Source organism: Bos indicus x Bos taurus, chromosome 25 (genome assembly GCF_003369695.1).
Source record: "Bos indicus x Bos taurus breed Angus x Brahman F1 hybrid chromosome 25, Bos_hybrid_MaternalHap_v2.0, whole genome shotgun sequence".
NCBI classification, from domain to species: Eukaryota; Metazoa; Chordata; class Mammalia; order Artiodactyla; family Bovidae; genus Bos; species Bos indicus x Bos taurus.
The window spans coordinates 7,146,557-7,173,958 of NC_040100.1; the positions used below are offsets into that span (position 1 = coordinate 7,146,557).

Sequence of the window (27,402 nt, forward strand, 5' to 3'; positions counted from 1 at the left end):
AAGCCTCTCTCTCTCTTTTTAAAATTTATTTGTTTATTTGTCTGCCCTGCTCCAAGGATCCTAGTTCCCCGACCAGGGATCGACCCTGAACCCTCTGCCTTGCAAGGTGGATTCTAAACCACTGGACTGCCGGGGAAGTCCTAACCTTTTTATTTTGGAATAATTTTAGATTTATAAAGAAGTTAAAAAGCTTGTATAAGAGTTCCTGTATATTCCTCACATCATTTTGCTTAATGTTAATCTCTTAGGCAACCGTGGTGCATTTGTCGAAAGTAAATTAACGTGAATATGTTGCTATTAACTAAATCTCAGAGTTAATTAAGATTTCATCATTTTCCCCCCCACTAACATCTTTTTTTTTTTCTGCCCCAGGATCCAATCCAAGATACCATATTGCATTTGGCAAGTCTCTTTAATTTAATCTAAAGTTTGGTCTAATTTAATCACCTCATTTTTTTCCTTCTCATGCCAGTTATATTGGGAAGAAAGCAGGTTAATTGACCTGGGGAATGTCCTGCATTTGTACTTGGCTGATTGCCTCTGGTGTTTTTAAAAAATATTTATTTTAATTTAATTTATTTATGTCACTTAGTTGTGGTACACAGGATCTAGTTCCCTGACCAGGGATCGAACTCAGGCTCCCTGCAGTAGAAGAGTCTTAACTGGCTCTGGACCACCAGAGAAGTCCACGAATGATTTTTTCCATATTTCTTTATATTGAAGGCAGTTGAACTGAGCTGTAATTTACATCAAGTGAAATCCATCCCTTTTTAAAAACGTATTGATTTTTATTTATTTATTTAGCTGTGGTGAGTCTTAGTTGTGGCACGCAGGATCTTCAATCTTAGTTGCAGCATGTAGAATCTTGCTCCCTGACCAAGGATCGATCCTGGGCACCCTGGATTGAGAGTGCCTGAGTCTTAGCCGCTAGACCACCAGGGGAGTCCTGCTCTCGGATTGTTTAACATGTTCCTCTGTTTCCCATATTTCCTATAAATTCGTGATTAGACGTTGAGGCTTCGTTAGATTGAGGTTCCATGTCTTTTCAAGACAGGGCTTCTTCGTGGATGATGCTGTGTATTTCCCATTGCACCATCTTATGAGGCACATAATGACTGGAGGTCCCACGTTCAGTGATTTTTGGAGGAGTTTTTTGAACCTGCCTCGAATATTTACTTTATTTTCCAACGCACTTTTTCAAAAAAGCCCATTTGCTCTCTTTGGATTAGTATCATTTGCATTAGACAGAGTTTCTTCTTCTTTTTTTAAGTCTTCATTGAATTAATTACAATATTGCTTCTGTTTTATGTTTTGGTTTTTTGGCTGAAACGCATGTGGGATCTTAGCCCCTGACCAGGGGTCAAACCCATATCCCCTGCATTGGAAGGTGAAGTCTTAACCACTGGACCACCTGGGAAATTCCTAGACAGACTTTCTTTCTTTCTTTCTTTTTTTCGCACTGTCTTCTTAAGATGTTTTTCTAACCAGCTGTCACCAGAGGCAGAGTATCAGTGCTAGTCATTCTACCCTGAAGGTTCTCCTCATTGTCAATGGACTTCCCAGGTGGCTCAGTGGTAAAGAATCTGCCTGCCAATGCAGGAGATGCAAGTTCGATCCCTGGGTCAGGAAGATCCCCTGGAGGAGGAACTGGCAACCCATTCCATTATCCTTGCCTGGAAAATTCCATGGACAGAGGAGCCTGGCAGGCTACGTCCATGGGGTCACAGAGTCAGACACGACTGAGCACACACACTGTCAATGGCAAGAAGGCCCTCTTTGAACTGGCATTCAAAGCCTTCATGATGTGTCTGTGCAGTCCAGCTGTTCTGGCCTCTTCTCCTGCCTCGCCCACATCCTCTCTGTTCAGCCCACTTTGCTCCTTCTCCTTCTTTCCCCTTCGGGACACTGCCCCCACTTTCTCTCCATCGAGCTCCTACTCATCTCTCAGTCTTAGCTCTCAAAGGGCTCTTTGGTGACCTGTGACATCTTTAACTCCCATAGGCTGCTCTAGCCATCAGGCCCTCTCTTGGGACTCCCTACACACCCCTTGAAGGTGTCACACTGCTCGTACCTGTGGGTTCACTTATTTGTCTACTCAAGTCCTCTGGGTCCTGGGCACCAAACCATGCACAGTCCATCTTAGCTCATGCAATTTCCCGACACTGTGTATATGGCTTGCTCTGGGATATGTGCATGTAAGGCAGTAAGCAGTGAGAGATGATTCCAGAAGAGTAGTGAGGCCAGTTCATAAAGGGCTTTGAATGCCAGTTCAAAGAGAGTTCAGACTGTGTTCGTAGGCAGTGGGGAGCCACAGCAGGCATTTGAGGGAGAGCAGCTAGGGCAAGGGCTGAGGCCAAGAGGGCCTTTAGCTCTGAGTGTCAGGCTCAAAGTGAGGTCCAATCTAAATCCTTGACACTCTCTGCAAAGTCCTGGAGGGCAATGATATGATCTGCATTCTAGAACTATCTTTACTGAAGGTCACTTAGGGATGAATTGGAGACGAAGTGAGGAAGAGAATCAACAGACATGAAGCTTCCATAGACCTGTGCGTGCGTGCATGCTCAGTTGTGTCTGATTCTTTGCAACCCCGTGAACTGTAGGCCCCAAGTCTCCTCTGTGTGTGCGATTCTCCAGGCAAGAATACTGGAGTGGGTCAATATTTCCTTCTCTAGAGGATCTTCCCAATCCAGGGACTGAATCTGCATCTCCTGCATCTCCTGCATTGCAGTCAGATTCTTTACCTGCTGAGCCATCGTATTATATGTTTGAATGTAAATAGGTATAGATGTTCCGATTGACCCTCGGTGGGAATATTCTTTCCGCCTCACAGAGAGAGAAGGAAACTGAAGTTCAGGGAGGTGAAGAAAGTTGCCTGAGGCACCCTGTAGTCAGTGTGTGAGCTGAGGTTCTGTTGGGCCTGGATGCTCGCTGGAGGGTCAGGAGGCAGCAGTGGAAACATCAGCGAGAGATTCCAGCGAGGCCAAATTGGGGGGGCATCCTGAGCCCCACCCCCACACCAACTGGGGAGCACTGAGGGATGTATACTAGACTCGGGGGCTGCTTCCCCATGGCAGAGCCCCTCTGGGTGGCTCTGTGAAGGGGCCCAGGCCAGCCTGAAAAATGCCCATGCATGGAATCAGACAGCCGCGCAGGCTTTGAAACAAAACGGGTCACTTACTTTGTCCCCCTCCTCCCCATAAGATTTTGATTAAATTGACAGGGTCATCTGGTCACCACCAACGCCTTAGCTTTAATAGTGCCTTAATGTTAAAACCCTTGAAATAATTTTTGGCTCTCCTTAAGCATGAAAAGATTTTCCCTCAAAGCCTTTAATTCTGCACTCATCTATTTTTCCAATCAAAGGCAACTCCATGGCCTTTCATGGTCTTAATTAATGGCTCTGTAATCAGAATTCCACTCCGGTTGCTTTCTCTCCCCACTCCCCCCTTTATCCTGGTTTCTCAATGAAGAGCTTATCTAGAACTTGTCCCGACTTCAAACAGACACTTCATGATAGTAAATTGTAGTGAGGTTTTATCAAGTGGAACAGCCTTTTCCTTCTCTTTCTTTTGGGTCTTGGTATTGGTGCAAAACCTCCTTTAGGGCACATGGTCTGCCTTTCTTTCTGCTTTTCAGCAAAGCATGCCTTCCGAGAAGCATGGGCAAGGTGTTTTTGATTATGTACAACCAAGACCTTATAAGATGTTGGTAAATCCTTATAAGACGTTGGTAGGCTGGTGTTTATGGGGTTATCCGAAGCCTTTTGGTTTAAAGGTTGCACCTGACAGCCCTTTCTGAAGTATTAAACTCAATTTTGGATAGAGATATGAGTAGGAAAGATATCAATCTCTCTTGAAATGAATGTCAAGTTCCTTCTTTGGTCTGGCCATCTGTAGGACCCACCTGGCATTTTCATTTATGGTTTTCTCTTTTTCTTTTCAACTTTTCTTTAAAAAAATGTATTGGACTGTGCTGGGTTTCACAGTTGTGGCATGTGAGATCTTCAACCTTTGTTGCAGCATGTGAGATCTAGTTCCCTGACCAAGGATCGAGCCCAGGCCCCCTGCATTGGAAGTATGGAGTTTTAGCCACCGGACCACCAGAAAAGTCCCTGTTTGTGGTTCTCTCCTTTGCTTTGTCACCTATAAGGAAGGAAGAATACAGAGTAAACAGTTGTGTTGCTCAGGTCCCCAACTTTAATGAATGTCCTCCAGAAACCACCCCTTAAAGGGCAGCTCTGTTCTTGGGGACTTTGGAGAACGAACCAAGCAGTTCACTGATTTACTCATAAGTCCAGCCAATATTTATTAAGCTTAGACTGAGTGTGATGCTGTTAGGTCCAGGGAGACAGAAATGGGTGGGAAACTCCCCTTGTTCTTAGAGTGTGTGGTGTGGGAAATAAAAAACAGGTTAAGAGGTAAGCACGGCAGGTGGAAGTGGGTGTGGACATAGAAGGATCTCTGGGAGCACAGCATGGGTATCAATCCTAGTTGGGGGATTTGGTGAAGAGCTGTGTCCTGAAGAACGCTCACCAGGAGGAGACTGGGTGAGGAGGGAAGAGTGTCTTTGTTCATTTGTGCTGAGATAATACCATGAATTGAGGTGGGTTTACAAGCAACAGAAGCATATTTCTCATGGTTTCTGGAGGCTAGGAAGTCCAAGATTTAGGAGATAGCAGATTTGGTGTCTGGTGAGGCCCTGATTCTTGATTCATAGAGGGTCATCGTCTTGCTGTGTCCTCACATGGCCAAAGAGGGGAGGGAACTCTCTGGGGTCTCTTTATTAGGGCACTAATCCCATTTATGAGGGCTCCACCCTCATGACCTAATCACCTCCCAAAGGCTCCACCTCTAAATACCATCACATTGCTGATGTTCAGTTGCTCAGTCATGTCTGACTCTTTATGCCCCCTTGGACTGCTGCATGCCAGGCTTCCTTCACTTCTCCTAGAGTTTGCTCAAGTTCAGGTTCATTGAGTTGGTGATGCCATCCAACATCTCATCCTCTGTTGCCCTGTTCTCCTCTTGCCATCAATCTTTCCCAGCATCAGGGTCTTTTCCAATGAGTCAGCTCTTTGCATCAGATGGCCAAAGTATTGGAGTTTCAGCTTCAGCAACAGTCTTTCCAATGAATAGTCAGGGTTGATTTCCATTAGGACTGACTGGAGACAAACTAAGACATTTCCTTTCTTCATTTTTTCACCTAGTAATCTCATTAAAGGGGGCTCCCCTGGTGGCTCAGATGGTAAAGAATCTGCCTGCAATGTGGGAGACCCAGATTCGATCCCTGAGTTGGGAAGATCCCCTGGAGGAGGGCATGGCAACCCACTCCAGTATTCTTGCCTGGAGAATCCTCATGGACAGAGAAGCTTGGAGGGCTAGAGTCCATGGGATTGCAAAGAGTTGGACACGACTTAGCACATACACACACACACACACACACACACACACACAATCTCATTAAGTTTTTAGGGGAGCATTTATTTAGCTGTATCTGTCTTAGTCCACGGTTTCTTTTTATCACCATATTTGACTTGGGCCTTTGGCAGCTGGGCAGACTCCATGTTTTTAAGTGTTTTGTTGTTGCTGTTGTGTTAGTTGCTCACTAGGGAACTGTATTTTAGGTTTTGCTTTTTTTTTTTTTTTTTTGCTGCACTGCACGGTGGCATGTGGACCGGGGATGGGACCCGCGCTTCCTTGCAGTGGAAGTGTGGAGTCTTAACCACTGGACCACCAGGGAAGACCTAACTTTCACTTTTAATACTACTTTTTCCCCTTTCAAACTTGTGTTTGTTTAAGATCCTGGGCTACTGTGGTAGCCATCTAATTTGCTGTTGTCTTTGTGTGTTTGATTATTTTTTTTTTATTCCTCATAAGAGAACACAGAGAGAGTTGACTTGCTAAAGCCATATGTGAATGTTAACAATGCTGAAAAGACCTAGATGGCTGCGGTTGTCTCCTAAACGTCTGTTTCACTGCCAGTGTTTAGGGAAACCGGTAAGCTTACACTTGTATGTATGCTGAGCAAGGAGGTGTTCCGTTTTATGGGAGTGGGTGGAATTTTACGGGTGTCCAGGTAAAGAAGAAAACAGAGTCAGCATCTTCCATTCTACCCATGCGCTGCTCGTATTTTGCCCCTGGCCAAGTACAGTGAGCTTGGAACAAAACAAAGAAGCCCCTTTGTTGCGACTGTATAGCCACCTTGAGTCAATCCAGCCCGCTCCTGTGCCGGTCTGGGATCTGGAACAGCTGGGAGGGAGGGCTGTTGGAGCAATCAGTATGAAAACCAGCCGGTCTCTACCACTGCTTCCCTGAACTTCTGGGAGAATTACAGGATTTGTGTCCTAGAAGGGGACTGGTGGGGGAGGGGAGATTTCTGTTTTAGATTAACAGGAGGATTTATCATGCCAGAAGGTCAATATTTACCTTGGCTTCAGCTTGATGAGTATTTACTTCTCTGTTCAGTTGGTCTTTTTGCTGACTTCAGCAGAAGCGAATATCTGCTTTTTGTCTGCCCAAGAGGATGCTGACTGATATTTTCTTATCAGAAAGGCCTGGAAACAGTTGCAGAGGAGCCCACTTCTCGAGGGTGTGTGTGTATGTGTGTGTGTTGGGGGGCTTGTCTACTTCCACCAAGAAATCTGATCCCTCTTTGTACAAACAAGCCCGTTTCTAAGGGTCTTTTGAACTTGCAGACCGGCGAGAGAGCACAAAATCACAGACAAATCACTTCTCTCTTCTCCTCATATGAAAAATGGGGAGATTATGAGAAGCCTGATGGTCTGTGTCAGAGTTGTGGTGAGTGGTCAAGGAGTTAAGGGCTCAGTGGCACTCTGATGACCCTTATCTGTCCAGTTTCCATTTTATTGAGGTCCTGGGGGGAGGGGCTAGGTGATGCCCCAAGATTGCCACGGAACTAGGGAGAGGGAGCCAGCAGTACGAGCTGGATACCAACTCCAAGGCTTTAATGCTTGACTTCTTGGACTCTTGGGAACAGTGGCTTCTGCCTCTCGTGAGGCTTTAACACGTATTCAGTGAGTGCCGTGGGCATAGTTTAGATATACAGAGATGAGTACTTGTGTGGAGTGTGAACCAGAGACATGCTGGGGTGGCTAGAATCTGAGGAGTCCCTGGATCTTTCTGAGGACACCAGAAGCCCCTTTATTTCAGGGCTGCTCAAACTTCCCCACTCTTGCCGCCACCCCCAATTATGTTTAATCTTGAAAAATAATGCAAATGGCACATTCTACTCAATGATGTTCCTGTATTTGTTTTAAAATGAAGTTTTGCTTTAAATTATTGACCACAGAGAAAGATATACCAGATTTATCCCAGGCTCCAGATTCTTCTAAGAAAGCTCCCAGCGCTCCTGGGTTATGAGCCCACTTGGGGGTTTGAGAAGGGAAGAGAGGGGCATAGTTTAATTTTAATCCCTCACCAAAGCTCTGCAAATAATAACCATTAACATTTATTGAACATTACAATGCATCAGGCACATGATTCCAAGAACTGTGTGTGAATAATTCACTGAATTATTTTACCAAACCCATACATTGGGTACTGTTATTCTGATTTTACAGATGTAGAAGCTCAGAGAGGTTAAGTAACTTGTCCAAGGTCACACAGCTGGAACCCTTTGGAATTGAACCCTATTACCTGGTGTCCTCTGGAGGTGAGGGAGGGATTAGAATGTGATACTACATATTCCATGTGATACCACACATTCTAAGAATGGAGAATTCTTCTCCACTCTCTTGGCTCCCATGCCCTCTTTGGAGGCGGGGGCGGGTACTGGAAAAGACTTTAGAAACGAGCCAGTCCACTCTTCATTTTCCAAATGAAGGACCAGAGAGGGAAGGGGTTTACTCTAGGTCACCCAGCAAGTCAGCAGGGACACCAGGAGCAGACCTGGGGCTTCTGGGTCTGAGTGACCTGTGATATCACATTTCTTTTCTTGAGTTTTGGCATCTTTGCATTTTTATCCCTTGCCCTCTAAATGGAATCTCCTTTTGTTATCAGAGCATTTGTCCAGACTTCCGGCTGGTTTAAACAAAGCTATTTATTTACTCATGGCGGTGCTGGATCTTCGTTGCTGCTCGTGGCTTTCATTAGTTGCTGCGGGTGGGGGCTCCTCTCTAGTTGCGGTGCATGGGCTTCTCATCGTGGTGGCTTCTCTTGTTGCGGAGCACGGGCTCTAGGCACATGGGCTTAGTTGCTCCGTGGCATGTGGGATCTTCCTGGACTAGGAATTGAATCTGTGTCCTCTGCATTAGCAGGCAGATTCTTAACCACTAGACCACCAGGGAAGTCCATGCTGTTGAAGGAAAAAAAAAAAGTTATTTTAACTCTTCCTAAAAAATAATGTAAGCACCCTGAGGGTGAAAAATATGTTACTTGCTTCTCTTAGAGCATGCACTGCACCCAGCCGAGTGCTGGGCATGCAGAAGTTTCTCAATATACATTCACGGGGCCAGAGTGAACTTTTTGTCTTATAGGTGAAATAGAGGACCAAACTCAACCAACCTCCTTAGTTCTGAAGTTTCTGGGATGTATTAATTCTTTCCCTAAAGCTTTTCATTCTAAAAGAATCTGCAGTTATGGAAGAGTGTTATCCCTTTCTCTCCTTGGTCCCTCTAGCTTAGGTGCCGCCCATGGCACTGGAAAAATGAGTTTAAGATAAAAAGTGAACTCTTGTTCCTCTACTGCAATGCCTACAGAATAAAGCCAATTTATAGCAACATGGAATTCCTCTGGTCTTTAAGGTCTCATTATGCAAGTGAAGGAGGGAGAGGAAGAAGACAGATGCTCACAAATTCCTGGCGGGGGGAGGGATGACCTCATCATTTATTGGGTGTTGGAAAACAGCCCAAGGAACACAGTCCAGATTCCTTTTGGGGGAGGCACTGAACATCCCCTGATAACCCAAATTCTCCAGATCTTTTAGGCCTTGAGAAAGGGATGGAGGGCAAGATGAAGAAAGTGGTCCTCGGTCCAAGTGATGTTTCCCATTAGGGGGCCGTCCACTCGGAGATGGACTCTATGCATCCTTATTCCTAGGTGGAAACTCCGGACTTGGGAAGTGTGGAAGTCCCATTTGAAAGGCTGAGGCATGGGACTTCCCTGGTGGTCCAGTGTTAAGAATCCACCTTCCAATACAGGGGACATGGGTTTGATTCCTAGTCGGGGAATTAAGAGCCCACAAGTGCAGGGCAACTAAGCCCGTGTGCCACAACTAGAGAAGCTCATGTGCCACAAGTAAGACCTGATACAGCCAAGGAAATTAAAAAATAAATCTGCATGCAGGTCAAGAAGCAACAGTTAGAATTGGACATGGAACAACAGACTGGTTCCAAATCGGGAAAGGAATACGTCAAGGCTGTATATTGTCACCCTGCTTATTTAACTTATATGCAGAGTACATCATGAGAAATGCTGGGCTGGATGAAGCACAAGCTGGAATCAAGATTTCTGGGGGAAATATCAATAACCTCAGATATGCAGATGACACCACCCTTATGGCAGAAAGTGAAGAACTAAACAGTGTCTTGATGACAGTGAAAGAGGAGAGTGAAAAAGTGGGCTTAAAGCTCAACATTCAGAAAACTAAGATCATGGCATCCAGTCCCATCACTTCATGGCAAATAGATGGGGAAACAATGAAACAGAGAGAGTAGATTTAAAATCTTATTTATTTTTTTGGGCTCCAAAATCACTGCGGATGGTGACTGCAGCCATGAAATTAAAAGACGTTTGCTCCTTGGAAGAAAAGCTATAACCAACCTAGACAGCATACTAAAAAGCAGAGACATTACTTTACCAACAAAGGTCCATCTAGTCAAAGCTATGGTTTTTCCAGTAGTCATGTATGGGTGTGAGTTGGATTATAAAGAAAGCTGAGCACCAAAGAATTGATGCTTTTGAACTATGGTGTTAGAGAAGACTCTTGAGAGTCCCTTGAACTGCAAGGAGATCCAACCAGTCCATCCTAAAGGAAATCAGTCCTGAATATTCATTGAAAGGACTGATGCTGAAGCTGAAACTTCAATACTTTGGCCACCTGATTCGAAGAACCAACTCATTGGAAAAGACCCTGATCTGGGAAAGATCAAAGGTGGGAGGAGAAGGGGACGACAGAGGATGAGATGGTTGGATGGCATCACTGACATGATGGACATGGGTTTGAGTAGACTCCAGAAGTTGGAGATGGACAGGGAAGCCTGGCGAGCTGCAGTCCATGGGGTCGCCAAGAGTTGAACACGATTGAGTGACTGAACTGAATTGAACTGAAATAGTAAAAAAAGAAAATAAGACAAAAAGCCCAGGCAGGATTCGAGGGAATTGAGTGGATAAGGATGGGCGGTTTAGGGAAAGGGTGAAGAGGACTGGATATGAAATCTTGGGGCTTGTACTCATGAGAGTGTGGTGGTGGTGGTGGTTTAGTCGCTAAGTTGTGTCTGACTCTTGCCATCCCTTGGGCTGTAGCCCACCAAGCTCCTCTGTCCATGGGATTCTCCAGGCGAGAATACTGGAGTGGGTTGCCATTTCCTTCTCCAGAGGATCTTCCCAACCCAGGAATTGAACCCGGGTCTCCTGCATTGCAGGCAGATTCTTTACTGACTGAGCTATGAGGGAAGCCCTCAAGAAGGTACATATGGGAATTGTATATATGGATACACACTGAGATATGTAACAGGAGGGTAAGAGCCATGGAACCTGGGCTTTCCCTCCACATTTTCAACAGCATCTTCCTGTTCTTCTTCTAACAACAACCCCAGAGTTCTTCTATAAAATGGGTCACAGTCCACCAAGCATTTCCATTCTTGATGGCTTCTCTCCAGTCCTACCTGCATTTTAGGAACTAGGAGCTTCCCACTGTTAGCAGGCTTAGAGTCAGCTTCAGGGCCTCTGCCAGCCCCTAGGATGCTGTGGGGAGAACTGGAAAAAGATGTCAACCTGGGGAGTGGGGCACAGGCTGGATTTCAGCTCCCACTGGCCCTTTATGCTGGTACAAGCCCCGAGGGGATAACGTGGTCCAGAAAACACCAACTTGGGGTCAGGCTGGTCTTGGGCTCAGTGTGTGATCTGGGACCCAGTTCTCACACCTGTAAAAGGTGGGATTGTATCACGCCTTCCCCCAGCTCCTTCCCAGATATGATGCTTCACAAATCTGTGAGTCTAGGGACAACTTTGCACCCCATACGGAATGCCTCCTTCCTCAGAAGTATCTTCTTGGCTTAGACAGCTGGCAGGTGACAGAGTCTGGAGGTTAAAATGGGAGATGATTCTGCAGACATCTGGATGCGAAACGATTTAGTTCAAAGAGCCTTGGACAAGGAGCGTGTCTTTCCTGCCTAACGTTTTTGAGCATCAGTTTGTACCTCTGAAAGATGGGACTGGCACCACCTAATACAGACAACCATGTTGTAGGGATTAAAACACACTGCCCAGGAGAGCATGCCAGGAACAGGGTGGGTGCTCCAGAAGGTCTGCGACCTGAAGGTTTGGTTGGGAGGTTTCTAAGGAGCTTGTGTGCAAGGACCCAGGCACAAAGTCTGGCTTTTGGGGCGCGCGGGTCCCGGGACCCCTAGCGGAGCAGGAACACCCTCTCCCCCGACTCGGCCTCCACTGGCGCCTCCTCGGCCCCGGACTGCCGAGGGTTAATGAGAAAGCCCCACGCCCCCTTTGACGGCGCAGAGCCCACCTCGCCGAATTTGAAAAGGCGGCCCTGAGAGGCGTGGGCGCCCCCCAGGCACTTCCAGCTCGGACCCGGGCTCCGCTCGCTCGTCGGCGCGCTAGCTCGGCTCCGGCGGGGGCCGCCGGTGCGCTCCCGACCGTCCTCCCGCCCGGGACTCCGGGTCCCCGCGGGCGGCCGCGCAAGATGAAGCTGGCTCTGCTCCTGCCCTGGGCGTGCTGCTGCCTCTGCGGGTCGGCGTTGGCCACCGGCTTCCTCTACCCCTTCCCGGCCGCGGCCCTGCAGCAGCACGCCTATCCTGACCCGGGCTCCGGCTCCCCCGGCAGCGGCTACGGGGGCCGCCGGTGAGTAGCCGGCGGGTGGGGGGCGGGGGGTGGGGTGAGGGTGCGGGCGGCGGGCCCGGGGGATTTGGGGAAGCCCGGGTCTGGAGGCGCGCGGGGGTGGGGGCTTAGGGGCTGCAGATCATGGGGTTGGGGGGTGGGGGCGCGGGCGGCCGGGGCTGGGGACGCCGGGTGGTTGAGAACAGGGGGCCTGGGGACTCCGGGCGGTCCGGGGCTGGGGGCGCGGAGGTGGAGTCTGGGGCTTGGGAGGGTGGGATTGGGGGCTGGGGGCGCAGGACGGTCGACGACTGGGGGGTGAAGACAAGGGTGATCGCGTGCTAGGGGCACAGACTGTGGGGGCTGAGGGCGCGGGGCCTGGGGACCGGAGGTGCGGGGCTGAGACTGGGGTGGTCTCTGGCCGCGCCCACCCCCCTTCGTTTCCTTGCTCTCCGAACCTTCGCCCCTTCGGCTCCCGAATCCGAGCGAAGGCAGCTCAAACCTGCGGCGGGGGTGCGCGGAGTGGGGCGACCGTGGTTGGCTGGGGCTCGGTGGCCCAGTTCCTGCAAGTTCACCGGCTCACGTGGCTCCGCCGCGCTCACCTGCGCGGCCGCGGCTTTGTGTTGGGGAGCAGGTTCCCGCGACGCCAAGGCCTTGCATCCGGGCCCCCTACTCGCACGCCGGCCGCCAGAGACACCGGAGGGGCGACTCCATCCGGCCTTTGGGGCTGGGCCCGCGGAGCAGCCTGGGCTGCGGCTCCCCAGCCACCGGGGAACGGGGACCCGGCTCGGATCGCAAGAGTCCGCGGCGGCCTGGGAGAGGGAGCTGGGTCCCCGAGCCCGCGGTGCCGGGACCCACCCGCGGCCACCTCCTCTGCCGGCAGGTGGCGCGCTGGCCACCCCAGGACGGTTCGGGCAGCGTCTCCTCAATCCGTGATTGAATCCCCCCAGAAAACGCGTGAGCCCGCGAGTAGAAGTTGCCAAGTCTTTTCGTTTGCGCAACTCGCCGGAATTTAGCCTTTCCCATTTAATAGTAATTACGACTCACACAGCTGTGTTACCGTTCTTGAATACATCCTGCGTTGGTGCCACCCGTCTCTTTTGATCCTAAAACCACCCCAGGGTTAGCGATTAGAGTATAATATTGTCTTTTCTTTAACCGAGGGAACATGGGCTCCGAGAGAGGTCCCCAGGTTCAGTGGCAACTCAGGACGCACCTCCTGTCTTCTTTCTCCAAATCCTGTGCTTTCTAGGGTACCGCGGGGCTTATCGTTTACGCAGCAAGGCAAGAAGCGACAGGTCCCGGTTCTTTTGTGCTCCCTGGTGTTTACCAAGCCTGGCAGGGCGACCAAGGCGAATTCCTGCAGTGCCTTGTATTGAGGAGACCTGGATGCTTTGTGTCGGTACACTGCATGTTTGGTTCAAGCGGTTCTCAGAAGAGCATATAAAAGTACTTCTGGAATATTTTGCATGCAATTTTATTTCCTTCATTTTGTTTGGAAATGCTCCCCCAAGGCTTCTATTAGTACTATTCTCCAAACACCCAGAGTAGTGTGGAAAATGCACACTTGCATAGGAGAATATTTTAAAATCTAAGTTTTTCAAGTTGAAAAATGATATGTTTAAGATCTCTCACTTATGAAAAATTCAATCTATATGTAGATGTATGTGTGTATATATATATATATGTATACAGTTGGTAATAATAATACTGTGTGTGCTCAGTCATGTCTGACTCTTTGCGACTCCATGGACTGTAGCCTGTCAGGCTCCTCTGTCCATGGGATTTTTTCAGGCAAGACTACTGGAGTGGATTGCCATTTCCTCCTCCAGGGGATTTTCCCGACCCAGGGATTGAACCCACTTCTCCTGTGTCTCCTGCTTTGGCAGGTGGATCCTTTACCACTGTGCGACCTGGGGAGCGCATATCAAGTTGGTAGGAAACCATTTTTGGCAGTTTCCCATATGGAGAGACCTGGGCTTGACCAGGTCAGAAGAGAGAGTGAAAGAGAACTCCCATTCCCTCCACCTTCGCCCCCGCTCCGTCTGCTTGTGTCTTGTTTGCATATTTTACAAGGAGCATATACCCGTGTATTACTTTTGTAGTTCAAAAGTGTATGTGTGTGTGTGTGTTGGGGGTGGGGAGGGGAGGTGTAAAAGGCTCCTGCAGCCTGGACTGTGCGTGCTGAGAGGGACCAGATGGGAACTCCATGCAGGGAGCCAGTGAATGGGGGATGTGGGTTCTGGCATTTGGTAGATTGGAACTCGGGGACTTCCAGAGATAATTTGGAAAGGATGGTTTTGGCACCAATAAAAAGAGTCCCAAACAAATGTCATCTCACAGAACTCTTTCCACCAGGATGGGAGCAGGGAGAAGGTGTATTATGTTCAGGGAGGAACTGGATGAATGGGTGGAAAATGGGTTTCCAAATGGGATACTGGGAGGTGTTGAGGAGGCTTGGGGCAGGTTGAGATAGTTGCTTTGGAGCCTGGCTGAGCCTTTCCACCCGAAGGCCTGCGTGGGCACTGCAGGCACTAGATTCGGGTCTGGGCGAGTTGTGGGCTGGTGTCACACGTTCCTGAGTCTGATTCACTCTAGAAGCAGAAGGCTTGGGGACAGCGTTTGGCACTGGGTTCTTCACAGCGTTGGCCTCTGCTTGGCTCCATACGTATGTTTACAGTGGCTTGGTTTCAGTTGATGGGCAGGGTGACAGCACTGTTTCTTGACAAATGGTCTTCTCTTATTTCACGGTTATTGGTCCTGTGTTCTCTTTTCTCTGTGTGTGTATGTGCCTGTGCCTGCCCTCCTGGACTGGGCATCTGGGTCTGACATGTTTTGGGTGCATCTTGCTTTTTATGCAGCGGTGCTCTGCTCTGGTCACCTCCATCACAAGCCCAGCGTGGGCCCCCTGATGAAGCTATTTTGGCAGAAAGAAGAGGACATCAATTCCTTAGAGACCCATTTCCAGTAAAATCTTGCAGCCCTGTGTTTGGGCCACTAATGACTTTTGTCAGCCACAAAGGGTTCAGATGCCAAGTAAAAGCTAAGGGGAAATGTGACATTAATTGACCAGGAGGCTTGCATAAGGATGGAGCCCCCAGCTCCACACCCTAGTCCTTCCATTGGACCTGAATAAGGCTAACACACTGGTGAAGCTCTTTGAAGTGAAAGTGAAAGTCGCTCAGTCATGTCTCCCTCTTCGTGACCCCAAGGGCTATACAGTTCAAGAATTCTCCAGGCCAGGATACTGGAGTGGGTACCTGTTCCATTCTCCAGGGTATCTTCCCAACTCAGGGATTGAACCCAGGTCTCTGGCTCGGCAGGTGGTTTCTTTACCCTGTGAGCCATCAGCTTGTGTATTTCAGTCTTCTTCCTGCCTCCCTCCCCCGATCATTCCCTCCCTCCCTTTCACAGATGGTGATCAGACGTCTCATCTGTTATCACCTGCTCATCTCTGTATCCAACTCTAAAGGGCCCAACACAGCAGTGAGTGATCAGAGCATGAGGAGTGAAAACCAGAGAAAGGGCCCCTCCACCCCATTCTGGGTGCACAGTTCTCAGCTGGGGAGGGAGAGGTTTTAATTTGAATAAGAGTTTTAATATTAATTCTTGGAGTGAGAAGGTTCTGCTAAGAGAAACCAGAAGAGTGGTGAAGATCTGCCCAGATTTTAAGCAGAGGAAGGAATGAATACACCCACAGGGTGGGATCATGGGCAGGGGTGAGGGACAGAGTTGCTTTTGCTTCTGCCCTGGAGAATGGCTTGTTCTGTAAACCTGTTCCTCCTGCACAGGGTGTGAGGCTTGAGGACAAAGGGAGACCACATGCTGCAGGGCTGAATGTTTACAGGTTATACAGTAAGCTAATGGATGGTTAAAAAAGTAGGTCTGATCTTCCAACCTTGAGGAGTAATTGCTCCGTATACTCAAAGGTCCGGATAGTCAAAGCTATGGTTTTTCCAGTAGTCATGTACGAATGTGAGAGTTGGTCCATAAAGAAGGCTGAGCGCCGAAGAATTGATGCTTTTGAATTGTGGTGCTGGAGAAGACTCTCGAGAGTTCCTTGGACTGCAAGGAGATCAAACCAGTTAATCCTGAAGGAAATCAACGTGGAAAGCCAAAGTCTAAAGAGGAATTCTCAGATACTTTGGAATTCACTGCTCTGGAAAATGGTGGTAGGAGGAGGAAGGCTTCCCATGGACCAACTGTCTTCACTGCTTCTTTTGTCTTAATTTTTTTGGCAGGGAAGCCTGGCGTGCGGCAGTCCATGGGGTCAGAGAGGGTGGGACAGGACTGAGAGACAGAACCTCTTCTTTGTTGTTGTTATTTAGTCACTAAGTCATAGCCAACTGTTTTCGAGGTCATGGATTGCAGCATGCCAGGCTCCTCTGTCTTCCACTGTCTCCCGGAGTTCGCTCAATTCATGTCCATTGAGTTAGTGATGCTCTCTAACCAGCTCATGCTCTGCCACGCCCTTCTCCTTTGGGTTCAGTCTTTCCCAGGATCAGGATCTTTTCTAATGAGTCGACTCTTCACATCAGGTGGTCAAAGTATTGGAGCTTCAACTTCAGCAACAGTTTTTCCAATGAATATTCAGGGTTAATTTCCTTTAGGATTGACCTGTTTGATTCCATTGCTGTCCAAGGGACTCTCAAGAGTCTTCTCCAGCACCACAACTCAAAAGCATCAGTTCTTCGGCATTCAGCCTTTTTTACAGACCAACTCTCATATCCGTACATGACTACTGGAAAAACCATAGCTTTGACTAGATGGGCTTTTGTCAACAAAGTGATGTCTCTGCCTTTTAATATGCTGTCTAGGTTTGTCATAGCTTTTCTTCCAAGGAGCAAACATCTTCTAATTTCATGGCTGCAGTCACCATCCGCCGTGATTTTGAAGCCCAAGAAAATAAAATCTGTCACTGCTTCCACTTTTCCCCGCTTCTGTTTGTCATGAAGTAATGGGACCGAATGCCATGATCTTAGTTTTTTTAATGTTGAGTTTCAAATCAGCTTTTTCACTCTCCTCTTTCACAGTCATCAAGAGACTCTTTAGTTCCTCTTCACTTTCTTCCATTAGAGTGGGATCATTTGCCTATGTGAAGTTGATATTTCTCCTGGCAATCTCGATTCCAGCTTGTGATTCATCCAGCCCAGCATTTGGCATGATGTACTCTGCATATAAGTTAAATAAGGAGGCTGACAATATACTCCTTTTGCAGTTTTGAACCAGTCAGTTGTTCCATGTCCGGTTCTAACAGGAGGCAGTGACCAAAATCATCCTCTTCTTTAAAAGAAGGCTTTTCCCCTTCTGCCATTAACTTGGTGAAGAAGGCCAGTTGTCCTGTAGGATCCCAAGTTCTAGATTTGGCTGGCTACTCCCAAGTGGTGTAAATAATTTGATCCACTATCCCCTGTATCTCATCTATATTAGAGATTAGGTGTGAAAGTTTGATTAGATTTAAGGATCTTTTATTTGGGAGAGTGGGGGAGGGTAAGAATGCTTCATAGTTGGTCTGGTGGATCTTGTTAGATCATGTGTTATGGATTGAATGTTTATGTTCCCTCCACCCCCCCCCCCCCAATTCATATATTGAAACCCTAACTTTCGGTGTGATGGCATTTAGAGATGGGGCCTTTGGAAGATAATTATGAAGATGAAGATTTAGATGAGGTCATGAGGGTTGGGTCCCCATGATGGGAATGGTGTCCTTATAAGAAGAGGAAGAGAGATTAGAGTGTCCTCTCTCACTCTCCCTTCCCATGTGTAGACCCCAGAGTCGCCTGTCCGCAAGCCAAAAAGATAGTCCTTATCAGGAATTGAATTGGCACCTTGATCTTGGACTTCCCAGCCTCCAGATCTGAGAAATAAATGTCTAGAGTCTAAGCCACTCAGTCTGTGGCATTTTGATAAGGCAGCCCAAGCTGACTAGTACTGGTGGACATGACTTTTTTTTCTCCTGGAGAATTGGGTTTTAAACCTCCACCAGAATACTGCTGTCTACAGGTTCCCACTTCTTCCTCTCTCTTTTCTTCTCAATTCATTTTGAAGAAACTAGGCCTTGCTAGCATTCTCCTTGTTTAAGGTTTTGTTGATTATAGGGCTTCCCCCCGGCTCAGCGGTAAAACAAATCTGCCTGCAATGCAGGAGACTTGTGGGAGACGAGGATTCAATCCCTGGGTCAGGAAGATCCCCCGGTGAAGAAAATGGCAACCCACTCCAGTATTCTTGCTTGGAAATCCCCATGGACAGAGGAGCCTGGTGGGCTATAGTCCATGGGGTGACAAAGAGTAGGACACGACTGAGCAACTAAGTCTTATACAGAGGTGGTGTACTAGGCATATTGTTCTGCACTTAGCTTTGTTGTTTCACGATGGACTGTGGAGATTGCTGTAGATCAAGGCATAGGTAGCTTTCTGCATTCATTTTATTTTTCACAATTTAAAAATTTGTGGTTAAAATTTTTTTTAGCTACATCAACCATAAAATTTACAATCTTAACCATCTTTAAGTATGGAGTTCAGTGGTATTAAATACATTGAGTGTTGTCTACCTGTCACCCCCATCCGTCTCCAGAATGTTCATCTCGCCTGCATTCATTTTTGTAGCTCTATAGTCCTGGTGGTGCCAATGACTGTAGTTTTTTTCAGCGAGTCCCCTACTAATAGACATTGTGTTATTCTAACCTTTTGTGTCGCATGTAATGCCACAGTAAATAGCCTTGTGAGTTATTCATTTCATATTTAAAATTTTTTTTAAAAAGCTCTGTTTTTGGCCGTGCTGGGTCTTCATTGCCGCACAGGCTTTTCTCTACTTGCGGCGAGCGGAGGCTACCCTTGAGTTGTAGGGCGAGGACTTCTCATTATGGTGGCTTCTCTAGATGCGGAGCACAAGCTGTAGGGTGTGTGGACTCAGTCGTTGTGGCTCCCAAGCCCTAAGGCACGGGCTTAGTAGCTCCTCGGCACGTGGAATCTTCACGGACCAGGGATCGAACCTGTGTCTCCTGCATGGGCGGGTGGATTCCTTACCACTGAGCCACTAGGGAAGCCCTTCATTTCATATTTTTGCCGATGCCTCTTTAAGATACATTTTAAAATGTGGGCTTTCAGAGTGAGAAGGTAAATACATGCATAATTCTGCCAGATAGTATCATAGAAGTTATACTGTTTTGTATTCCCATCAGAAGGTTTTTCTTGGGGGTGTGTTTGAAGATGACACTTCAGTGATGCTGGGTCAAAATGGCCTTGGGGAGGGGATGAAAACAGCCTTCCCTGGCCAATACTACCTGTCAGTTCCGCCCACCCCTCACATTTGTGAGGTCACAGATGGAAAGCTGAACATTGTATGTTTAAATGTTTAAAAGATATAGTGGGCTTCCCTGGTGGCTCAGATGGTAAAGAATCTGCCTGCAATGCAAGAGACATGGGTTTTTATGGACTCTATGGGAGAGGGAGAGGGTGGGAAGATTTGGGAGAATGGCATTGAAACATGTAAAATATCATGTATGAAACGAGATGCCAGTCCAGGTTCGATGCACGATACTGGATGCTTGGGGCTAGTGCACTGGGACGACCCAGAGGGATGGTATGGGGAGGGAGGAGGGAGGAGGGTTCAGGATGGGGAACACATGTATACCTGTGGCGGATTCATTTTGATATTTGGCAAAACTAATACAATTATGTAATTATGTAAAGTTTAAAAATAAAATAAAATTTAAAAAAAAAAAAGAGAGAGACATGGGTTTGATCCCTGGGTCAGGAAGATCCCCTGGAAAAAGGAAGGTCTACCCACTCCAGTATTCTTGCCTGGAGAATCCCATGGACAGAGGAGCCTAGCGGGCTACAGTCCATGGGATTGCAAAGAGTTGGACACTGAGGGTCTAACACTATAAACTATTAAAATAAATTCTGTCACTGACCTTGACAAACACACCCTCCTAATGACCTGGGGGTGGGGGGTTGAGGCTCACTTTTAGAAATCTTGCCTCGGTGAATTTTGTGCAGGGACTTGGCAGTGCAGGAATAACCCCCCTTCTCTTCCCTCCTTGTGCCCCGGACAGCTTGCCCTGGTCCAGCCTCACCCACACACCCTGGACACTCCCGTCCAGCCCACCACCCGCTCCTCACCCAACCACTGCCACCTGGTCATATCTCCTGCCTGAGTGTGTCTGGGGAGGGAGTTCTGGACCCCTGGGTACCCACACTTGCTCTCGGGGGGCTGTGGGCTCATATCCCCTCAGCCCCATGGTCTCCGTGCCCTGTGGGGTGGAATGTGGCCAGAAGGGGCCAGATTGGGGCCACAATAGCTTACTGCCTAGGATGGGGCTCCTCTTGCCCAGGTTTAAGGCAGTTTTAGGGGGATGTGGAGTGAGTCTTGGGGAAGGAGCAAGGATGCGTGTACCCCAAATCCTCAAAAGTTGGATGGCCTTTCCCCAGAAGACCATGGCCACAAAAGTTCACAGTGACTGAGCTAAGCCATCTGTGTCCAGATGTTCCGGTCTCCTGTTAGACTGTGAGGACCAGAGGGGACATCACCTGCCTGTTGGGGGCCTGGCCCAGGGTTAGGAAGAGTTGGTCCCTGCCAGTTGTGTGGAGTGAACCAGATTGTATCCACCAAGGACCCACTGAGGCTATGAATTCAGAGTGGATGCAGGTCCTGCCGGGGGTCACTTTGCAGGCGAGTGGCATGGGACACGCAGTAGCTGGGGATGAAGAGATCCCTTCCAGAGATGACGGGGAGCTTCGGGGAAGGAGGATCCAAGGTGGCTCATAGGGATTTTGTTCTGGCTCCTTTAGAAACACATCTGTATTCTGGCCTGACCTTCAGAGCTTTTACCGATTTTCACACTGTGCTAAGAAGTGACAGGATGGAGTTCAGAACTTGCGACTGCTTTTGGTTTTCCATTTAGAAACTCTCTGGCCAGTCAAGATTTTGGAAAGGGTCTGACCCTGATATGCTGACAGTGCTGGCCCCGGGCTATTTCTTCCTTCTTCCTCCGGGCCTCCCACCTGCCTCCCTCTGCCCGGCTTCCCAGGCAGGGCCCTTGGACCTGTGCAGGGGCCAAGGTGCAGTGCTCAGCAGGGTCCACACTTGGAGTTCAGTGCTTTGTCTCCCAGTACTGTCTCCCACTTCTCAATACTCATAGCCTTGAATGCGTGCTCTGTAAGAGAAGTCTGATGGGACCGTGACACACCAGGGACTTGATCCTTAGCGTTGACCATGACCCACCTCTCAACACCTCCCACCACCTCCCTGGTGTTTGTTCTCCGCTACTCACTCCCCACCCTCTGGCACCCCCGGTCCATCTGGCCTCCCCTCTCTCCACCCCTGCCCAGTGACCACTCCCACCCTCTGCCTCTGGCTGGAGCCTGGATGTGCGCTCTGAGAGGGCTGGGATTGGGTGCGTGCACCCTGTGGCACCCTGGAGTGGGGCATGGCAGCTGTAGTCCCTGCCTTGTACTGGCAGTGCCATAGTGTGCTCAGCGGGTGACTCAGCAGGGCAGAGCCTCTGGCCACCCTGATCCTGGCATGTCCTGGGGAGAGACAGTAATACCCTGGAAGGGTGCCCATCCGCCTTATGAAAATGGGCCCTTGGGAGGGGGAGATGCCTGGTTTGACTTCCCTGCCCCTGACCTGAGTGATGCTACAGCCCACTGGCCAGCGGGAAGGGTGGCGTGTGTGTGCACTTACACCCCGTGGAGTTGCAGGGAGGGGTCTGCCCTTGCTAACCACGAGGATCTCTGTGCATAAAGGAACACACGCGAAACACTAAGCAAATGACAGGTTGAGAAGGAGAGAGACAGATACTACCTTTACTGATCCAGCTTTTTGAACGAGGGCTCCCGTAACTTCAGTTTGCACTGTGTCCCACAGATTATTTAGCTGGTCTTCGATACAGCATCCCCTAAACAGCAGGGCACCGAATGGCTCATCAGGATGAACTGGGGAGACTGAAGAATTGGATAACCAGACCCATGCAGACTCAGGAAGTCTAAGGCCTGGAGAGCTGTATCTAATGGCCTCCCCAAGTGTTTTTTTTTTTTTTCTTTTCTTTGATGCAGCCAGGTTTGAGGAGCACTGCATGGAGAACAGAGTTTTTTTTTGAGATTCTTTCATCATGACCCATAGTAGGAAATACCTTTTATATGGTGCGTGAGTCTGTGCGTGTGCACTTACACACACACACACACACACACACTCACCCTTGAAATAAGTTTCACAAAATCGTGCTTACTATTACCATATGTAATCCTTTCTTTTTTATTGTATTCTATCTAGTTCATAAAAAAATGCTTGCCAAGACTCAGAAAATTGATTCCACAGGCCCTCTGACTTAGGACCTGCAATGAGAGACCCCTTGCTCTAGGGAAATGCAGGGGTCTTTTGGCTTCCCACCCGCCCTCTTCCCAGTTCCTGTGCCTCATCCTCTAGGCTCATCTCTGACTCTGAAGTCTCTTTCTTGTTTCTGCTGAGCTGAGGTGCTTGTCCTGTCCACTTCCTACCCCATATCCTGGCTCCACCGTCTTCTAGGGCGGTCACAAACCCCCCTCCTTCAGGAAGTCTTCCAGGATTGCTCTGTTCCCTCTCTTTGGGCAGTTTCCTGTGCCTCCTGTATCTGTGGTTGCCTATGGGCTTTGTACCAAGAATTCACTTCCCGTTCTCCTTTCCTGAAGATAGAATCATTTCTCTTACCTGTTTCCTTCCGAGCATAGCTCTGACTGGTTGTGAGCCAGCCCGTGCCCCGAGCCCGGGCTGTCTGCCCCTGACCCACGTGAGCTTATCCAAGCTGGGAGTTTAATCACCCACCCTTCTCAGTCCATGGTCGGGGTCAGTCAGCAGGCTGGAGCTGGGGGCTGAGCCTTGGGGGCAGGGGCTCTCTGCCCTGAGCCTGGTATGGGAGAGGCTCTCTGCTGATTCCACAGGAGTGAGTGGATGGTCCTTTCTGCCTGCTCATGGGCCTCGTCCCTGCCACTGGATCCACGGTGCCTGGAGCCTTACCTTCAAACAGTTACTAACAAGCACCCACTGCACGCTTAGTGCCGGGGTAGTGAGATGACTGCTGATTGAGACTTAGCCTCTGCCCTTGATGAGTTCAGAGGCTGGCTGGGGAAGCCCCCAGAGCAAGCAGTGGAACTTGCTGTGACACAGATGTGTGCGAAGTGGGTCAGGTAGGCAAGGGGCATATGAGCAAGTACCCATTTAGGGAAGCTAGGTGTATGGGTGTTTGGGCATCTTTATGTCTAAGTTTTCTCCTCTGTAAAATGGGGGTGATCTACTTTGTAAGGTTGTTGTAGGCTTAGATGAGTGAAAATTAAAAGTGCTTTGAGAAATATGTCATAAACATTCTGTTCATGCTTGTGAAGTGTAGTGTGCTAAACTTGCAAAGAGTGCCAAGAAGGGGGGGTTTCACAAACCTAGGAAGCCATAGAATCCTTTGGCTGAGATGATGTTCCAGACTCTGCTTGTGTGTGCGTCCTCAGTCGTGTCTGACTCTTTGCCACCCCATGGTCTGTGGCCCACCAGGTTTCTCTGTCCATGGGATTTCCCAGGCAAGAATACCTGAGTGGGTTGCCATGCCCTCCTCCAGGGGATCTTCCCCAACCAGGGATTGAACCCGTGTCTCCTGCAATGCAGTCGGATTCTTAACTACTTGAGTCATCGGGGAAGCCCATTCCAGACTCTACACCTTGGAAGACGCTGGCCTGGTGGACCAAGGCTACATGCCAAGGTCTTTTGAGAAGAGTCACCTTTGAAGTGGGTCTTGTAGGGTGAGCGGAGGTGACTGGGAAGGGCGTTTCAGGCGACAAAGCAGCTGCCTGAGGGCTGGGAGTGTGGGGCAGATGAGGCCTTTCAGAATCTGAAGGCGAAGCCTCTTTTCTTCCACCCTAAGGAACCTGGGCTTTGTAACAAGACTTGGTCACAGTGGGTCCCATGCCAGCTTTACTGGTGTGGAGGAGACGGGACAGAAGAAAGAGAGCCAGAGGAGAGGAGCAGCTAACGGACTGTGTAAGGAACCCCGAAACAGGGCTGGGGCGGTAGGGATGCAGTTGAGACAGGAGTGCTCAGAGTCTGTGCGGCTGGCAGCATCGAGCCCCTCGGTGGACGGAGGACCAGCGGGAGCAGATTGTAGCCTCGAGCTCCTGGCCTTGCCCAGAGCCCGAGGGAGGCCGGTAGCTGGCTCTTTGGCTCCCTGGAACCTGGCAGAGGCTCCACGGTGTATTCTCAGCTTTGAAAAGCAACACGGCATGGTGTTCACACACCTTGTGTTTTTGTCAAATACTTGTATTTTTAACATCAAGGGCAGGCTTGCGTGTGTCAGGTGTTCCACGGTTGCTTTTTGAGCAAGTGAATGAACAAGCGGCTTGATCTCCGTCCTCCGGGAAGCTGAGGGGGTGGCCTCTGCCCCCGTGCAGCTCTGCCATTCTAAGAGGTCCTGGCATGAGGTCCTTGTCTGCGCTTTGCCCCCACCGAGCAGCTCTAGAAGCTGTGTTTAGGGGGGCCACAAAGGTGACCCTGCTTTAGGGGGTCCTGCTTCTTCCTTTGAAGTAGGAAAGTGAAAAGTGAAAGTGTTAGTCACTCAGTTGTGTCCAACTCTTTGCGACCTCAGGGACAGTAGCCCGCCAGGATCCTCTGTCCATGGGATTCTCCAGGCAAGAATATTGGAATGGGTTGCCAATCTCTTCTCCAGGGGATCTTCTCAACCCAGGGATCCAACCTAGGTCTCCTGCACTGCAGGCAGATTCTTTACCATCTGAGCCAGCTTTGAAGTAGGAGTGGGTGGAAATCACACAGAATGGGCTGAATGTGAATATCTGGTGAGGCCTTCCCCTCAGGCCCCCGGATTTTCTGCATCTCCTTGCCCTCCATCTCGCTGTCCCCTCTGCCCCCCGCACCCTCCGCCGCATCCCCCCACCCCGCCAGCCTTTCTGTTATTTTAAAATCCATTCCCAGAGAAACAATTCCTATGGCAATAAGAACACGACTCCAGGCTTCTCTTGGCTTGAACTGGTCCGACACTTCATTGCCGCTTCGAGTGTGCGAGCTGGACACGGACCAACTCTGCCTGGGGCAGGGGAATCGAGTAACAATAACTAACTGTTAGAGGATTTTCGGGAATCCTGCAGCGGATCCTTGGGTAGGAGACACACAGAACACGGTTCTCTTCTCTGAAGAATCAGGGAGTCCCCAGCCTCCTTGCCTGGTTCTTCCTTGCCCTGCCTCCCAGAAACATCCCAGGGTCGAAATGGTTCTTTGGTGGCCTTGACGAGACCACCTTGAGAGGAGCTGGATCCAGTCCAGGTTAATTCTGTAACACTCGGGTGAGAGGCAGGGGGGCCCCCTCCTCCTGGGCCTCCGTCTGCCCCACCCCTAGCCACCTCCAGAGTGATGGGTGGGAAGGTCAGAGCTGGCCACGCTGACTGCTGGCCTCCGCCAGCTCCCCTGCCGCCCATAGTGACGTTGCCAAGCTTGTTCCGTCAGGTGTTAATGGAAGTTATGAGAAGCAGCCTGGGAAGTGCTTGTGAACCAAACTTGAGAGTTTCCTTCAGAATGAGGGAGGGCGTAAAGAGCAGGCTCTGAAGCCAGGCAGCCTGGCTCTGAATTCTGGCTCTGGGTGGCTCTGACCGAGTCATCTGACCTCTCTGTGCCTCAGTCTCCATATCTGTAAAATGAGCACAATCACAGTGTTTCCCTCCTCAGGTCGTTCTGGGGCTTCGGTGAGTTTATATTCACAAAGGGCTTGGAACAATATCTAGTAAACACTCTGTGCCGCCCCATGAAGTGATAAAGGCTTTCCCAGAGTGGGCAGCGGGCTGCTGGGCCTTGCAGAGGTTGGGAAGAAGCGGGGGTTTACAGACATCTATGGCCAGCAGATCCTTTTTGGGGGAGCATGTTGTTTGGGTGGGGTCCCAGATGCTATGCTTTGGGGAAGGCTGGCCTAGTGGGTCAAGGTTAAATGCCTCAGTGGTTATGGTAGCTTCCAGCTTTTGCAGAGGCCCTCTTTCTGGGAGTCATTTGCAACCTCACCCTGCAGTTGCCCCTACTGGTGCTGTAGGGGAGCCAGAGAAATACAGAAGGGAGAGGCCAGTTGGTTTTTCTGAATCCCTTAGACCCCGCTCAGGTCTTCACGGCCAAGAGTGAAGGATGGGGGCCCATCCTCACTCCCAGCAGAACCTCAGCCACTGGTGGGGAGTGAGCACTGAGGGTCGCCCTTGGAATATGATTGGGGAGCAGGTTGGAGGGTCTGGGGTCCGGAGATGCCCATGGTGAGTCAGAGGCAGAGGAGTTCTGAGGAGCTTCGTGTCCTGGGAATGTGACAGCTGAGAGGGCCTCATGTGGCCCCAGGATGGGGGAGAGGGGACCAGGGGATCCACAGTCAAGCCGGCCCTTCCCTTCATGGACTCAGTGCCTCACGTGTAACGTGAAACTAATAGGATTGGGCTGAGATCAAATGAGGAACGTGTTTGTGAAATATGCAGACTAATTATTACTCAGTGTGGCCTGCTTGCTGGCCGAGGGCCCCAGCTCTGCAGCTCCGTCTGGCCCAAGTCCACCCTCGGAATAAGACCAGGGGCACCAACACTTGCAGAAGGATGGATGTTTACTGTGTGTGTGTGTGTGTGTGCGCGCGCGCGCGCGTGCACCCACGTGATGTTTGCAGCCATGCCTGGATGCGGTTTGTAGTGGAAACATCTTTTGTCTTTGAAAGTATGGTCCCCTCCCCTTTCCTCATTCTGGAAGGTATGGGACTCTGTGGCATTTACCGGGAAGCGCCCTAGTTCCTAGCACTCAGGGAGGCCCAGCTGAAGGGCTGCTCTGCTTTGGAGCCCTTGTGAAGGCTCGGGCTTTCCTCTTCCCCAGAAGGTAGCTTCTGGAATCCTGCCCTGCTGCAGGCTGCAGGCTGTCCACTGACCCGGCCACTGCTGCTGGCCCCCGGAGGCGCCAGGGCCTTTGGGGAGAAGGGTGGCAGTTTCCTTCTGATTTGGCTCCAGCTGTCTGTACCCCCACCAGCTGCCTCTGGCTTCTGACATTTTTGTCATTCCTGCAAGGGCTTATCTGGGGAGTCAGCACGTACCTCTTCCTGCCCCTCTCTGATGGACTTGGCTATGTGGCTGATTCTCCCTCCTGAGAGGTCTCAAGCTGCCCAGACACCCTCTATTTGGGGGGTCATGAGTTCCTGGGTCTCTTCGGGTTTTGCCAGGCTCCTTCTCTCTTTTGTCCTTTGGGTGATGATAACAATTAGCTCAGATCCTGAAAGTCTTCATGTAAGAAGTATGAACATGTGCCTTCCTGGAGAGGCAGCTGAACAAATGGGAGAGACCCCTGTATCAGGGGCTTGGAGGGAGCACAGTGTGACCCCGCCTAGCCTGCTTCTTGTCTCTCTGGGCGCTCTGCTCAT

General features: G+C 49.7%; 1 protein-coding gene and 1 long non-coding RNA gene across 4 annotated transcripts in view; one reads left to right on the forward strand and one right to left on the reverse strand.

Annotated features, from left to right (window-relative positions):
• Positions 1–7,243: 7,243 nt before the first annotated feature.
• Positions 7,244–12,876, reverse strand: LOC113883553. Of its 2 annotated transcripts, none has more exons than XR_003508677.1 (3): positions 12,511–12,876; positions 10,844–10,934; positions 7,244–8,313 (listed from the first exon to the last, which is right to left on the reverse strand). It is a non-coding gene; the product is annotated as an uncharacterized LOC113883553 (long non-coding RNA). The 2 variants fall into 2 exon arrangements; XR_003508676.1 differs by having other exon boundaries at positions 12,467–12,876.
• Positions 11,700–27,402, forward strand: part of COL26A1 (collagen type XXVI alpha 1 chain) — a 164,225-nt gene continuing 148,522 nt past the window's right edge. The window contains exon 1 of one of the 2 annotated variants that reach the window (XM_027527373.1): positions 11,700–12,035. In XM_027527373.1, coding sequence (XP_027383174.1) covers positions 11,878–12,035 — 158 coding nt within the window. In that variant the 5' untranslated portion in view covers positions 11,700–11,877. The remainder of the gene's footprint in view (positions 12,036–27,402) is intronic. The other variant, XM_027527374.1, reaches the window with a different exon arrangement.